The following is a 16670-nucleotide window of genomic DNA, read 5'->3' on the forward strand; positions in this document are numbered from 1 at the left end:
AGCTGCGGCCCGCGGGCGGCGCGGCGGGGAGGGAACGGGATGGCCCTGCCCTGCTCCTGCCAGTGCCAGCCCGGGGCTCGGTGACCCGCTCTCCGTGCGAAGGTCACCGCCCTGCCCCGTGCCTGGCCCGTTTTACGTAAGAAATAGCAATAAAGGGTGGCAGCGATCGTGCAGGTTTTGCTCTGGCCGCCTGTCCCTGACAGTGAAACGGCGAACGGGAAGGGCAAGAGACACAAATTAAGATGGACTGAATGCTATGTCTCAGGAACATTGTAGATTTTAAAATATCTTTTTCTTTAAAGAGCAGGTAGGTACTCCAGATGACAACTTATAGCGGTTTCCGATGGGAACTGTTACCCTTGCTCAGTGCTGATAGCTAAATAAATATTTCCTCTCTCCTTGAAGCCATGAATTCAGAAATTACTTATATGAGGGTCAGCTCTGCCACCTAATTAGAGAAGAAAAAAATGATTTTAATTTAACTTTAATGGCATATTTTCATTATTATTAGTTCTGACAGTTCATTATCAAACAAATTTTTGTCTGTCTGATTAGTGAAATGTGACTTTTTTTTTACAAAATCATAAGAATTTTCATTCTTGTTAATATGGGGGGTTTAACTGTACAATTTTTTTAAAATTTAAATTTGTGCTTCTGAATCAGTCCATTTTTCTGTTTTGATTAATGTGGAAATAGCATGAATGTTTGAATTGCACTAAAATTGCTACAGAATTCACGTGTTCTTCCCCTGCCTTCCTTCAAGGATCTTGCTGGTTGTAAGGGCTGATGCTCTTGGTTTACTTGAACTAGCATCAGTTTCTCTGCAAGCTCAGAGATTAGGCAGAACGTTTATATATAAACTAGGATATTTTGCTTCAGTCTATCTTGTCATGGTTTCAGTAGATATAACCATTCTGAAATAACCATTCTGAAATACACCTTCCTGACCTCTTGACCTGAAAGAACAATGCTTTCCCACAGTTTTACAAAGGTGATTCTGCTTGAGAGTTTCTTTCCTCACATGGGTGGATGAAATCTGCATTGCAAACCCAAACAGCTTGTTTACAGATGCTGTATTACTGTCCATGTAGCTGTGCTTATGGGTATGTTTTAATTTTTTTGTTTGTTTGTTTCTTTGTGCTTTCTTGATACAAGGATTCATTGTGTGTGTGTGTGTTTGTTCCAGATGGCATTGCCAGACTCGGTCACTACTTGCCTTTCTCCACCTGTGCATTATGCAATATGCAAACTTGGATTTGAGAAGACAGACACCTGTGATATTAATTATATTTTATCTGGAAACGGGGAAGTATGTTGGCAAGCTATTACAGAGCATGTGTGTTACCTTGAATCAGGTTGGTGTTTACCTGCTATAGTAGTTGATGCATTTAAGACTGATGCAGAATTTCCGTACAGTTCATAACAATCCTAACTGAGTTGTTACAGTCTGTTACAGTACAGCATTAGCTCTGCTGCAGATTTGAGTGTGTAGAGTTCTTATCTACAAAGAGCTTTAAATTTTTCATCTGCAGTTGGTATTTGGCTTTTGCTGGCTCCTAAGGTTCATGTAATCTGTGCTACCTAAGTAGCTCCTACTTTGCCTTCATCTTGGTCCCAGCTTAACGTGCCTGTAACATAATGGTTTCAGTTCTGCTTCTCTCCAACCCCATAATTGCCTTGTTCTCTGTTCTTTATATTCCTTTTGCAGTAAATTTAAAAGTCTGGAGCCATCAATATTGCTACTGTTGCTACTGTTTGTGTTTCCCAACTTGAGGTTGTACAGAAGTACGGTCTTGTTTCCCTTCTATGTGGAATAGTTTATAGTTGTTTTTTAACCAAAACAAAGTATTTATGTCCTGATGAATTCATTGAATTTTAATTTTCCAAGTTGCATCATGCAAGCTCTGTTATTAATTTTTGGAGGTGGTAAAAATATGTTTCAGTAAACCAGAAGAATTTATTTTCCTATAAAAAATGTCCCACGAGAAAGAAGCAGTGATACCACTCTGTAAGGTACCACATCCATCTGCCTTCGTCAAAGGCTGTAAGTGGTGCAATTTGACTCCCGCTGAGCCTGCACTAGCTTCCAGCTTGATATATGGAATTTCTATAGAAATTTTAGTAGATAATTCACATTTCAACAAAAGCAGAACATAATGATCCTATTTACTTCCGTATTTTCTTGGGTTAAGTTTTTGTTGGGCTAGAATTTTTGTGGTTTTTAGGTTTTTTTTCTCTCTCTCTTCAGCGGAGACACTTGGTCTTACCTGGTTTTGCACTGCAGTTTTACTTTTCTATACCTTTTCTGCGTGGTGTTTTGGACAGTAAATTGTATTGTATTGGTTGTGTTAAAATAGGATAAAATTGTCTGTTCTAAATATGTACGCAAACTGTAGCAGGTTTTATCCCTAGTAAGTCTGAAAATATTAGACCTTCAGGAAGGTTGGTACCCTAATCACCTTCTGTTTTTCAATTTAAGATCAAAGCGTGGATTATATCAAAAGCATACGATTGTTAGGACCTGTATGTGAATCTGTTAATTTGTATTTCAAATCTCTGACCAAGGAGCAATTTGTCCTTCAGTATGCATCATGGTTCCACTGGACAAACTGCACAGAGGTATGGAAATTTCTGTTAACAGTTTGTATTTTGGCACCTGAACCCTTTGTGGAAGTTTAATGTGAGAACACAGATGAGATAACCATGTACCAAAATGCTTAGAATATGTAACTAATTGTCCTTCTCTGATAAATGGTTGCTTGTAATTTTTCCGACTTTCTAATTAGACTTTGTGTTAGACAACATGAGGAGCTTTGGGCCTGTTCTAACATTAGTTTGTAAGATTTTGTTTTTCTAATAATCTGTGCTTAATACCAAGTTTTACCTTGTGAAGTTATTATGGATAACTTTAAAGATGTAAAGCACTAGATACTAAGAGGTACTCTAGGGAAATTTCTCTCCAGGCATCTACACTTTCATTTCTTTCACATGGTTTTCTTTCTACATTTGCATAGCAACTATCACAGAGGAATATTTAAGTTTCTCTGTGCTTTTGGCAATGTGATCTTAACTTCTGAATATTGAACACAACACTCTTCCTCTCCCCCATCATGCAGGTATTTCTTGAAGTGTTTGATGTTTTACAATACGCACAAGCGACAGAAGTTGCTCTTGGCTTAATGAAACTGACATCTTGCTTGGAGCGAGCCTTGGGTGATGTAAGTGCCAGCGTGGGTAGTCTATTGCAGATTTGGCTTTATAAGATAGGGATGAGCTCTTGGATTTAACTGTACATTGAAAAAAGTGATATTGCCCTGTAGTGTAGTAGTACACTAATAGCCCACATGCATTTTGAGTTGGACAGTTTGGTTCTTTCCTGGATCCTGTTGTGCTAAAGGAAACATATGTGGGGCTCCTTCACTAGTGCTTGTAGAGTTGCTTGTGTGAGTGCTGTTACTCACCAATTTAATTAGGAAAGAGAAGAGTTTGATTTATCAGTGTACATATAGTAGGTCTTTATCAGTGTGATTTATTTAGCTGAAGTGGGGCAGCATTGCTGCCACAGAAGATCTGATAGTGTATTGACTTCTGTTAGGGTGGCATGCAGCTGGAAAAACAGGCTGCTGGGTAACTTCTTTCCTAGGGAGAAGGGAAAAATAGCTACTTAAACAGTTTTTGCTGCTGGGCTGTTTTACAGCCATGTAAGTTAAAATGGCTAGTTGTTCAATACCTATGAGGAGTTCTGGAGAAGAAAATGTCAGAGAAAGAGCAATGGGCTCACTTACAAACCACTTTGCCCAGGTGTGGGGCGAGGTAAATTTTGCCGTAAAGCAAATCACCAAAGATTGGAAAAAAATGTCAGGGAGAGTACTAAGAATGGAATGTGTGATAGCAGCTGAAACTTGAGATGCTAAGATTGTCCAACAAGAACAAAATCTAGTTTAAAGAATCAGAAGAAGAACCACAGGTCTCCTCCCTTTCACAGTGACACACCCTATAAATTTGTCTTGTAAGAACAAAATACGTTGTCCTTGGTAGAGCTTATTCCCTTAATTATGTGTTCTTGTTGTGCCTTACTGGTTTTTGTGGGATTTTTTGGAAGAGAAAAGCAGTATATGTACAGACCCTGTGAAAACTATGGTCACAACTTTGGTCACATCAAGTAAAATATCCTCTCTTTCCTGATATGTTTAATAAATTTTAATTTTTCATGAAATTACAGAATTTAAAGTCTTTTTAAGGATTTGGTGGGTTTTGTTTGATTAGTGTTTTTACAATAATGAAAGTGGTTATTGGGTAAAATAGTCAAGGTATATGTTTGAAATACAAAGGACTATACTAAATTATTTATTATCTTTTCTGCTCTTTTTTCTTAATAGGTGTATTTACTTAAGAGTAACGATTGTCCTTTCCTTCTAAGAGACTTGCTTGCATCTGAGCAGCTTGCAGATGTCTTTGGACAAGCTGTAGTAAGTATATAGTTTTGAAATAAAGAGTAACTACTGAGCTGATTTTCTTCCTACTAAATGTACCTTGTGTTAATTTGCACTAAGTTACACTGGATTTATACTACAAGAAGTAAGAGCTAAACTTGATCTCATTTGTTTGCCTGTCATAACTGTTCAGGATATCTAATAACTAGTTTGATTCTTCCCATATTATATTCTATATCCTGTACAAATAAGATGAAAGATTCTTCATCAGAGAATACTGGGAATTGTAAATAATGATTTCTGTTACGGTAACAAGTGGTGGCCAGTCATCTTGACAGTAGACATTGTAGTTTCTCAGTAACTTCTGAACTTTTCTTCCAGGGAAAGATAATAAAAGTAAGAAGGGTTATAAAAGCAAAAAATAATCTATTTCTTCATGCAGTAATTACTTTTTTTATTAATTAGATGGATGTACTGAGGGTATTCATTGGATCTCCGCATGGTCTGAACCTTCGTAATGTTTTGTGGCATGGGTTTGCATCACCACAAGAAATCCCTGCCAAGTAAGTTACCAGGAAAAAAACACTCCTTTTCTTACAAGTCAGACTTTTGAGTTCTTGGAAAGTGACTAATAAAACTCACTTCTATTATGGAAAAAAAAAAATTCCCTCGCTGTTTCTGCTTATTTTAGAAATGGATTTCCATAGAATACTTCAGCCATTACAAACCTGGCCAATATTAGGTCCAGCAGGTTTTGTACTATTAGGGAAAACAAGAAAGTTTAATTTTTTTTTTTTAAGTTGGGGCAGTGAGGAGTAACTTGGAACAAAAGACAGAGGAATGGAGTAGGAGGAGCAACAGCAGCCAGTGTAGAACACAGTGATGCTTTTTTTCTGCTTCTACTATTTTATTTTTTTTTAATGTTTGTGAATGCAATTAATTATTAAGTGCCCCTACTTAGATGAGGAATGTACATTCTGGGTGTTTTTTTTAAAAAACCCCTTTGTTCCTAACTCACAAATGCTGGTTCTTTGCAAAAGATTTCTTTGTATGAGCTTTTCTAATATATTGTGGTATTCTCCCTAGATACTGTGCTATGCTGCTTTTTTTAACTGCAGGATTGGGTCAGTTGTTACAGACTTATCTTCTGCAAACTGAAGGTGTTTTAGTACATCGACCTTATGTGATCTTCATTAGCTTAGAGGAGTTTGATGCATTTCCAGGCAAGTGTTTAACCACTAGAAAATTTTTTGTTTTCCTGTATTTGCTTTTGTTCCCTTGTCCAAAAGTGCTGTTGAAAATAATGCATTTTCCAGAGTTCAAGATTAAATCTTAACTAATGTATCTGTATACACCATCATTAGATGAACCAATCATGCTTGTAGGGCAACTTCTTAATATGCAGACAGTTCACTGACTATTGAGTAAAAAACTACTGCATTCTAAAATAACTGTAACTAATTGAAACATGAAATATGGTTGCTTCTAAAGGAATTCAACTGTATGTTACATTTTTTTTGATCATGAGAGTTACTTTCTTGTAACAGTCATCTAGTTTGCCTTTATGAAATCTAACTTTTTTCAGAATCAGTGGGTCCCAGCTGTAAGGGTCCCAGCAGGAGTGCCCTGAGTCTTATAGGGAAGGTAGTGTTGAAACAGAGTAAAAAGTGGTGACACATCTTCACTACACTAATGCTTTTTTCAGGGAAGGATTTGAAGTGTCAGATTAAAATCTTCTCCCTGACCACAGACCTTATTTAGCTTATTCCTGCTATTTTAAAGCAGTAACAGCATATAGAGAATCTTGGTGTCAATGGTGATAGTGGTCAATTTGTGCTACATAAACAGTAGAACATCTGTCCGAGAAATTGAGACAGGGCTTTTGGGAAGCAAATCAAGCTGATAACATTCCAATAATTATGTAGTATAAATCCTATTAGCTTTGAAAAAACACCTACTGCAATCAAGTTTCATTTACCATTTTAAGCTTTCTCTTGGATAAGACATTTATAATGTGAATTTATAAGTGTGGGTTTCATTACGTGGTAGCACTGAAGTATGAAGTGTTAATTCATTATGGTATCTTTTCAACACAGAAAATTGATAAAATAGGAGCAGTGTGCTCATATTCAAATGTTAATACTACTGTACTGATTCTGGCTGAATAGAAATGATTCATTTATATTATATTTTTTTAAACTATCTGAAGTAGGTAGAGAATGACTCAACTGAAGCTGCGTCCAGCTGCTATGTAGCCTTTCAATAAAACGCAGACATGACTTTTTAAACTGGTTTTACTCTGTAATTTTATATTATCACCACAAATGCAATCTTACATATTTAATTTCTGGTCTTAAATATGGCTACTCTTGTGGCCGTATTTTAAATAAATTGGATAAAATAAATTGGATAAAAAATATCCCTTTACAAATGTTAAAATAATATCATATTTTTAATGAAGTATTTAAAATCCATTAGTGAAGTTTAGATTATATGTAATTTTTCAATGTTGGTTTCTTAACTTGCAGATCTTAATAACGAAATACTTTCCATAGCTGAAGAACTTGTGAAACTGTCCAGTTTTGTATTAAAAATTATGTTACCATTTTGGATCTCAGCTTTAACAGCTTTCAAGCAAAGCAGGTAAGATTTTTAAAAATTATTTTTAGCAGAATCTAAAAAGAACATATTCTGTATTTTTATGTCTGCATTTGCAGATTCCAAGACTTTGTACTAAATTACTTCACAGCATATAGTTGTGCTTTGTTATGGTGATCTCTTGGAAATTTGTTGAGTAATGACTTTGTTTTGTGCCAACTAAGATTATAAACTATATTTTGAAGCCCAAAAAGAGCTATGGGAGATGTAGTAAAAAAGGAGAGATTTCCAAAGCAAGTGGAAATAAATCTTCATGTGTTAAATCACACATATTTTGAGTATTGGAAGAAAGTGTATTTTTTGTTTTCCTCTCCCATGCTCCATCTTATTGTGTTATTCATGTCTCTGAGCTTGAATTCAGTGGTCAGTTTCTGTTTTGCACTGGTAATCATGTGTTGTTTGTTTGCAAAGTGCATTACAAAGGAACTTTGTCAGGGTTGTTTGGCCTGAGACTGTAACTCTGAAATGGTTTCATTTATCAGGAAGAAAAACACCCTTTGGATATCTATTACTTTTTCAGGTATGCTGACAGCGTGATTCTGTTACTTCCTCAGCTGGAAGTTGGACTTAGATTGCTCTTCACTACATCTAATAAATGTCCAAATCGATTGCTAACAGCAGAGGTAAACTTTTGTCTAAAGTCAGTTATGATTTAGTGCTTGCAATATTTATAAAAGAGTTATTCTAGAAGGGTATTGTCTATAGCCATTTACAGATTTACCCCACAAAATTTCAATCTACCTTGGAGCATTATTTACAGATCTCCAGCTGAGATTCATGAATGCCTTTAATTTTTTTTAAAATGTCTGCCTCTGAAAAGGACTGAAAAAGTAGTGGAAGATTAGTGTTGAGAAACAATAGTGTAGGGTGAAAACCAGGACATAATCTATTTGTTTTTAAAAACTCAGCACAAAATCCCCAAGTCCCTTTTTTCCTTCATAAGGGGACTACTTTGCTATTCATGCACCTCTGGTATCTCATGCAAATAAATAAACTAAACTTTTATATACATGCGTAGTTAATTGATTTTGTTTGAAAACCAAATAATATTATTTTTGTTTTGTTCTAGTCTTCTGCTCTCTACACCACTTTTGATGAGGTACTGTGATTTTTTAAAAATATGTATCAGTGTCAGAATTTAAATCATGCATGTTTCTCATTACTGGAGTTAAGAATGCACTTTCTTTTGTTGAATATGGCTTTATTTCTAACTTTTTTCCAAATAAAAGATGATGGACAGTAAACACTTTAAATTTGGAATGCTCCAGAAAACATCAAAATTAACACAAATTCTAATGAACAGACTATTTCTTATTAAATATTTTTATCTTGAAATTCATCACTCCACAGAAACAAAAACTCTGCTATTTTTCCTAGGTTCAGTTATTCAAAATAAATACAAATAAATATTGCCAGCATAAATCCTCAGTTTTAGAAGTTGATTGGATTATTTCAAATTGTTTGTCAGTAATAATTAGACATCATGATTCTAGAGTGGCAGGAGTAATCACATCAGATTAGGAAAACTACTTTAGATGTTGTTTCTTCTTTGATTATATGGTCCTCAATAATTTAATAAGTTTTTATTCATATTACTTTTTCTTCTAGATGCTAACAAAGCATTTGGACAATGAAGAAGTCAACCAGCTACCTGTAATTCTTGAGGAGCCTGCCATGGCAAGTGCTTTGAAAGTTTTCTGGGGTTTTGTTGTTGTTGTGTTTTGTTTGTTTATTTCACTTAGTAAGAATCTTTATGATATGCCTAATACTCACTTACTTCATACAGGTTATGTCCAGCAGTTTAGAACCTTAGAACCTTAGAAGCTTAGCCTTTTTTATTGTGAAGGATACAAAGTCATATCCGACAACCTATATTGCATTAGGATATGGGACTAGATTTCTTTCTGAAATATAAGTGTCTCAGAGATATTTGTCTTTAGACTTCTGAAGTTCAGCTGAATGGAGCAGGAGAAGAACTCATGCCTTATACAGAGCAATTTCAAAACTTAGTTCTGATTGCTTATGGGATATGCCTTACGTTGTCTGGGCAGACAGCACAAAAATGTGGCTCAAACCTACCAGAGCACATTCTGCATCTTACTACCCAAACAAATTGTGAACAGGAAAACTAGGGGTGCTGAATTTAGAGGTCTTTTGAGAGTGTAGGGGAGATATGAGGTTACTGTCCTGTTGCCAGAGGCAATGGGGCTGTGAAAGTCCTGGGACACAAAGCATAAGGAAATCTGTTGTTAGCTGTCACAGTATAGAATGTGTGTTGTAAGTATAGTTTGGACTGTTTTTTCTTCTGAATGTCTCAAATATAGACGTGGTCACATACTTGTCTTTCAGAGATATTCTGCACACTGAATATATTCAATTCTCTGTGAATACACATAAAATAGAATTCTGTATAGGTGGTGTGTGTTTCCACAGGACTTCCTTTGGGATTTCTTGAACCACCAGGAGGGCCCACGTATAAGAGATCGTTTAAGCCATGGAGAGATCAATCTAGAAACATTTCCCAGACAACTGGCTAACCAGATAGTTGGATTTGCTATTACTATTCTCTGCAGATTCTCAGATGAGGATATGTTTTCTCTTAAGGTAGGGACCAATATTTTATTCTCAGAAGATTTTTTTCAGTTATTTAGGATACCAAGTATGATTTTAGATAGAGTTTTATGACTGAATCTTTCTTGACAACTGCTTTTTGTTCAAATGAAATATTCCTTCTAGTAAAAAATCGTGAAAAGTACGTTTTTGCATAGTTTTCTGTTGAAATAAGTTCAGAAACTTTTCCAAACTGCTACCTTTTCTTGCTGTACCCTTATTTGTTGGCTTAACCAGTCCTTATTCACAAGGTTGATCCCTAAATTATAATGATTCCACTTAATTTTGTCAAATTGTATTGATGAACTAGCCTGTTTATCTGCAGAATTATCTGACAGGTTTGTAGAATATCTGTAGCTCACCCAGCGAGGTATGCGAGATTTTCTTTTCCTGAAACACTGTAAATAATAGTGCCTTGCTGATGGAGATGTTGCTCATATTTATACTTACACTATGAATTTGAAAACACTTTTTGCCTAGCACTATGTTTGTCAACATTAGCAATTATTGTGTTTGCTCTCCCTAGTTTCCTGTTTATATTTGGAATTACTTCTTTCAATATCACACAGCAAACTGTGAGATAAACCTTCCATTTATTAGTTGCAGCTCTTTTTTAGTTTCTGAAGATTTATTGCACGCTGCTGCATGAAGAGAATACTTGGTTGCTTTTCTGTCAGCTGCTGTCAGGTTTCATCGTTAAAATATGTGAAATTAAGCTTTAACCACTCACTGTCCTGATTACTTCCAAATGTCTAAGGACTGAAAGAAGTGTTTATTGACATCAGTGCTATAGGTGGCATGCATAAAATGAAGTGTAAGTCTAGGTCTGCATATGATTAGGAGAGCTTAGAGCAACTGTTGTGTATTGTCTGTGATCTTGCACATCAGGAACACATGGTCATTAAACCACTGATGAACTGTGCAAGTTGCTACCGATCTCGATTTCATCCAATTTCCCGACTCAAGAAACAGGTAGGTGCTTCCATCTGTGAAAGCACTGTGGTCCTTAAAATTGTGAATCCTCAAAATTATCAAATTCTTCATGCTTTGGTTGTCCTAAAAAACAGTTCAAACATTACTTTTTTTTTTTTTTTTTTTTTTTTTTTTTGCTAGAATGAGATATAATTGCAAACACTCCTGTTAATGCAATTGATACCATCTTTGTGTTTTAGATCACTAAATGAGAGTTTGCTTTTCTGTAGTTTTCTCAATCTCCTTATACATTTTATGTCAGGAACGCTGCTAGGTCCTGTCTCCAGGAATCTTGGATTAGGCTATTACTAAGTTTTTTTACTGTTTGACAACCAGCTGATTAAGATTCTGTCATGGTAGCAAAATCTGCTTTCAAATGGCATATTTCCAACTCTGTCAATCAGTTTAATGAACTGCTTGAGGATGTTCCTCTGTTGATTTGAGATTGCAGTAGATATACTTAGTTAATTTACTTTTCAACAGCATTAAACAGTGTGTTACAAAAGTCATGTTATTTTTTATGTTAAAACGCCCATAGAATAGTAAATTAGTTTATTAGATAATGTTTTAGCATGGAAGTGTACATTCAGACTTTTTGCACTAACCTAAACCTTAACTAATGAGATTGGTTTACACAATTATGACTAGTGAACAAATAACTTACTGCCTGTTGCTGTTTTTTTCTAAATAGGCCACTAAGAAAAGCATGTCAAAGTCTATACTTTACAAAACATTTTTCATTATATGTTTTTGAGGTGCTGGAATGTATGGAGAGCATCCATTTATGGGCTGAATTGCCAACAGTGCCTGAGGAACAAGTACAAAAGATTAAAGGGTATGTATGTGCTGCATAAGATCACCAGACATAAAACAGCAAATAATTCCTTATTCTGGAAAGGACTTGGTAAATACTGGGAAACTTTATATGAGGTATTAGTTAGAAAAAGAATGTAGCATTTTATTGTTATTTGAAAAGGAGGAAGTTATTAATAATATCACTGGAAGATATTGTATTTGTTTAGAACTGAGAGAAGGAAATTTAATGCATCTGTCATGTAATCAGTATACTGTAGGTTTTTTATGAATGGAGGATTAAGAGGGGTTCTAAAGATTGCTGACACTGAGAGAAGGTTGCTTTAGCTGGAGAAAGAGAATCATGCTTGTGAAATAGAGGGAAAAGAAATTATTTTAGAGTGTAAGAGTGGACACTGAATACACTGCTATGCAAAAAAATCCATCTTGATCTATGCCATTTAAGTATTAATGACTACTAAACAATTTTATAATCTCACATCTTATTTTAGACTCTTGTTTTTAAGGTTGGAAGGAAATGCTGAAGCTGATACTTTAATTTCAATGATATCTGAAATTATATCTCAGTTGCAGCATTATATGCCCCAGAATTGCTGCAGTTCAGATGATCTTATCAATAGCATCCTGACAGAGAGGTGAGTTTGATGCCTTCCTGGTTCCCACTGTCAGCTTCTACTTGCAGCCCAGTGAAAGAACTCTCAAACCTGAGTTATCCTTCCCTGTTTGCAGAGAAATGCTTGAAATGTTGTATGCAATTTTCTAGTGTTGCTGCTGACTTAATCTGAAAATTTTAGGATTGCAGCTGAACATCATCTTCAAAGTAAGGATGAGACATGCTACATTTTGGAATTACAATAGAGATTTTACTTGGAAATTAGCCTGGAAAAATTACGTTTTCTTTCAGACCACAAAAGCAAAATATTTTAAATATTTGTGTACTTACTAGCTTATGTTGGTTTTAGTCTGGTTTGTGCTAAAACTGCATCTGAAATTCATTTTAATGTGCTTAGTGTCACAGTTGTGTGTGGCGTTCAAAGTGGCAATAGGTAATGTAATGTAAAATGGCTATGTAACTCTATTCTTCATGCTTTAATATCAAGATTCAGAAAGAGAAAATATCTTGTTATGCTTGGTGTCAGACTTGGAGGTAAGTTAGTTCTAATTATGTCTGACTTGGAATAATGACCAAAATAATTTGACTTTTAATTGCCTCTCTTAGAGCAGCCTTAAGAGTCCCACAACTGAATGAATATGTTGGAACAAAACATTCCTAATCAAACCCGTTAGGCATGGGCAGCATAGAGCAAAGAGAATTCTACCTTTTGCTTTACTTATGTAACATGTGGGTCTTCTGCTTCCTACCCACCAACCTGCAAATTTATCATTTGGAAGAAAGAAGCCTAATTATTGATGTGTTAAACCTTATTCTTTGAGTTTTCTGCCTCTATCACTTCAGGTTGTTAATGTTTTTAATGTTTTACTATCTCAGGGATAAACTGAGCATGTGGGAGATTAAGAAACACTTTCTATAAGAACAGAGTGTTTTAAAGTGATGTGCGACACACTGGTGTAGCAGATATGACAGCAGGAAGATATTTGTGTGCTTTAACAAAGCATGATCTGGTGTGGTGTTGATTAAAAAAATGGCCTCACCACCTGCATTTTACGCAATGTTAAGTCTGTTTCTTGTTCTGCCCAGAAGAAAGACCACACACTAATGGGAATGCTAATTACTAGCATTTGTTTCAATGAGTTTTATTATGGTGGGTGTTAATTCAATGTGAGTTGAGCTTTGGTGGGAGGCTTCAACCACAGCCCTGCTGTGATTTGATGTGTTCAGTGTATCATTTCAGCCACGCAGTTTTGTTTATTGTGGTTGTGTTTCTTTGATCTGAAATGGGAAACATATTCATCATAATCAGTTTTGCATTTATATTCAATAAAATGATAGAAAACACAATCACTACTCCTTCTTCATAGATCCTTGGGGTTTTTTTCACTCATGAGGTAAGGGCAGTTTGTTTCCAGGTTTTCTGAATTAAAGCATTATGAGTCAAACCGCACTTAATATGAAATGTATCCTATGTTAAATCCAGCTAACAAAAGATTGACGTTAAAAATCCCTTCCTGTTTTGGAGGCTGCTGGTGGAACTTTGTGATACACGCATTTGCACGCTGTATTCACCACGACCTGTCCTGGAAGTAGTGGCGGTGCTCCGCAGAATAAGCGCGCAGTGCCATCAAGTGTCCCAGCAGGTTATTGCCGGCGCTGGGCTGAGGTACACGCAGTGGGTTAAGAAGACTCTGCGTTCTCGCCAGAGGCACAACTATCGACGGATGCTGAACAGGTGGGCTGCTGGTTTTGCTTTACTCTGTGGTTAGGTTTATGAGAGAATGGCTGCATGCTGCTGTTGCTGCCTTTCAGTGGGTTCACTTGGGAGTTTAAAGTCAACAGTGTTCTTTTTAACCATTTCAGAGTCAAGTGTCAACCAGATTTCTATTAAGTAGCAATATTGAAATAACAAAAAAAATTCAAATTGGAGAATAATTTAAGGGGTATTGCTAGATTATGGCACTGTAAATTACAAGCTTTCCAATTAAGTATTACTTGAATGTTAGATTGTAATTTTTTAGTTTCTGGCTTTTCCTATTTAGGTATAGAAATGCCATTCAGGTTTTATCTGACTGCAATAGGTTTAACTGATTTGAAGATTTTACCTACTTTAGTTTACTGCTTTTTATCATTACACCTGAGTCAATCTCTTTATAGATAGAAGAGATTTTAATATTCCATTAATTTTTTCCTAATCATAGGGGCTCCAGAGTTTTATAAGTACTGTGTTACTGGCAAGGTTGTGTTCCTAAAAATGTTACCCATATTTTTTAAGAAACATAGCTTAATCTGACAACTGATGATACACATTTGTGATTCAGTTGAACTGTAATTTATTATCGATGGACTAATGGGAGCTTGTGGGTTTTTCTTTGGAATCTTAGATATTTGCCTTCTTTCCCCCCCCCTTGTTATCAGTTTACAGTCTCTTTACTTTTCTGGGATATGCACTGCTTTTTGCTGAAGGACATTCATAGTCTGTTTTTTTTCCCCCAGCTTTGCAATATCCAGCAATTTAGATTGGGTGCAGAAGTCTTACTAATTTTTTTTAATATTAATGATTTCTTTTTAAAATGGTTTTAGTTTGTTTATTTAAGTATTTTTATTTTATTTCTAGCATTAAATTTTTATCTCCAGTGTTGCGGCTCATCCTACTGTTGATTTCTCTGGAACTTGTCAGTGTTCATTCAGTTTGTAAGAAGAATCCTTTTGATTATCAGCAGTATCTAAGGTGAGTATATAAATATAAATTTACTTTATGAAAATAGGAATTGCCCCTGAATTCCTTTGTGATCTGTACTGTAGAGAATTTTTATTATTATAGTCATAATTTTACCTTGGACAATGTTGATCCAGGAGCTAAAATAACTTTGTTGAAGTGTAGATAAAGAATGTTAATACATGAAAGTTGCATTCAATATATTGCTGACTTTAACCCTTGTGTGTTAATTAACAGCTGGTTGGATATCACATACATTGTGAAATATTTGACCAAGAAAGCAAAAGAAACCGTTTGGGGAAAACTGTCACACATTTGGCCATTGTATTCTTTCTATGGTGGTGTTAATTGCAGTTCTGAAGATCATTCCTTCTTACTGTGAGAGGGAGGGAGTGGTTCTCCAAAACTGGAGCAAACATTAATGTATTGATTGTCCAATCCTCCTGAGGGAGATTTGGAAACTTGAAGATGTTTGCAGCTTTAAGTCAGGCATTGCAATATTCTTCTCTCTTTTTTTTCTTTTCTTTTTTTTTTCTTTTTAAATCCTTAAAAGAGTTTTTCTCTAATGTTATTTCTTGTAGGTTTTTGAAGTCAGTCTTGCAGTACACTGAGAACTTGGTGACATACACAAGCCCTGAGAAAAACAAGTGGGATGAAACAATGGAACTTACAAAGAGTACTTTGATAAAACTAAGGAAAATCTGTGACAGAAAGCTAATGTTAAGGCACCTAGCAACGTGAACTAAATGGGCTTATGATTGTCTGGACATTGTTATATCTAAACAGTTATGGAGACTTCATATTTCATAAATCTAATTCAAAGACAAACTTCATAAGTCATTATCAAATTTTAGATGCAAAATTTACTCTTTTTATCAGAGGGTAGCTGCTGATTCTGGAGATGGATGATCAGGCTTCCAGAGAATGGGTTCTTTGTCAAATCCACTGAAAAAGATTTACTGTGAACTAAATCAGGATGATACAAGTTCTACTGTAAATATATCTTGTATTTTGTACATTGATTTTTATATTTTTTTCATTTCCTACTGTACTGAAAAATACCTAAGAAAAAAGTGTGAATAAAAGCTCTGGAAATTTTAAAATCTGAAACGTAATTTTTGACTTTGGAATCATCAGCTATTATGTCAGAGACTGTGATCAACAGGTTAAGAAACGATGAACTTTTAGCTTAAAATAGTGCTCATTGGCATCTCTGGTTGTTATTAGTTGTAAAATAGTCTGATCTAGCTCTGAACTCTGAGGCAGAGCTGGTAACTCAGTAACCAGTTGTATATACATGAGGATTTAAAGGAGACAGGATGGATACTTCTGCAGAAGGATACTTCTGCACAGTATGTGTTTATTTTGTTTAATTTCATCTGCTCATTCCAATACATATTTAGTTAGTTAATTTAATACAGAATGAATATGAACACTCACATGCACATGCTTACAGACACGTATTCAGTGTGGTTTAGAAAGTTATCCTCTTATTGTACACAATATTCATTTGAATATTTTAGTTTTTCAAAATAAATTCTCTCCCTTTTTCATCACCAAACAGTAGAACTTTAAAGGAATGCATAGGTTGAAGAACAGATTCACAGAGGACCACCACTGTCTCTCCATTTGCTTTCTCCTATGGAGAGTAAAAGCAGAGGGTAATGTCTGGAGAATGTTTAGCTCTACAAAGGATTAAAGATTCAAGTTACATTTTAATAAGCTTCTTTGCAATGTTTCTTGACTGGAAATCACAGCTAGAGAATTACTAGTTTGGTTTATTCAGTGTGAGGGATGGATATAAACTACGATCATGTTGCTTCCTTAGTGCTACTCTTGAAATATATTGTAT

At 35.3% G+C, this 16670-nt stretch overlaps 1 protein-coding gene across 5 annotated transcripts; it reads left to right on the plus strand.

Moving 5' to 3' along the window:
• Positions 1-3: 3 nt before the first annotated feature.
• Positions 4-15988, plus strand: ERMARD (ER membrane associated RNA degradation). 5 transcript variants are annotated; one of them, XM_066178717.1, is made up of 18 exons: positions 4-307; positions 1187-1355; positions 2480-2619; positions 3117-3218; positions 4380-4469; positions 4899-4996; positions 5520-5656; positions 6962-7076; positions 7612-7714; positions 8161-8190; positions 8700-8768; positions 9525-9695; positions 10590-10673; positions 11429-11508; positions 11978-12121; positions 13625-13834; positions 14717-14830; positions 15400-15988. In XM_066178717.1, the coding sequence occupies exons 2-18, from the start codon at positions 1187-1189 to the stop codon at positions 15557-15559; spliced, it is 2016 nt and encodes a 671-aa protein (XP_066034814.1). In that variant the 5' UTR covers positions 4-307; the 3' UTR covers positions 15560-15988. The 5 variants fall into 5 exon arrangements, with proteins under 5 accessions (XP_066034814.1, XP_066034815.1, XP_066034819.1 ...); XM_066178718.1 differs by having other exon boundaries at positions 4-136; XM_066178719.1 differs by having other exon boundaries at positions 5-307; positions 11993-12121.
• Positions 15989-16670: the final 682 nt, after the last annotated feature.

This window comes from Chamaea fasciata, unplaced genomic scaffold (assembly GCF_029207755.1).
Source record: "Chamaea fasciata isolate MVZ Bird 193981 ecotype frontalis unplaced genomic scaffold, bChaFas1.0.hap1 SCAF_3, whole genome shotgun sequence".
In the NCBI taxonomy this organism is placed as follows: Eukaryota; Metazoa; Chordata; class Aves; order Passeriformes; family Sylviidae; genus Chamaea; species Chamaea fasciata.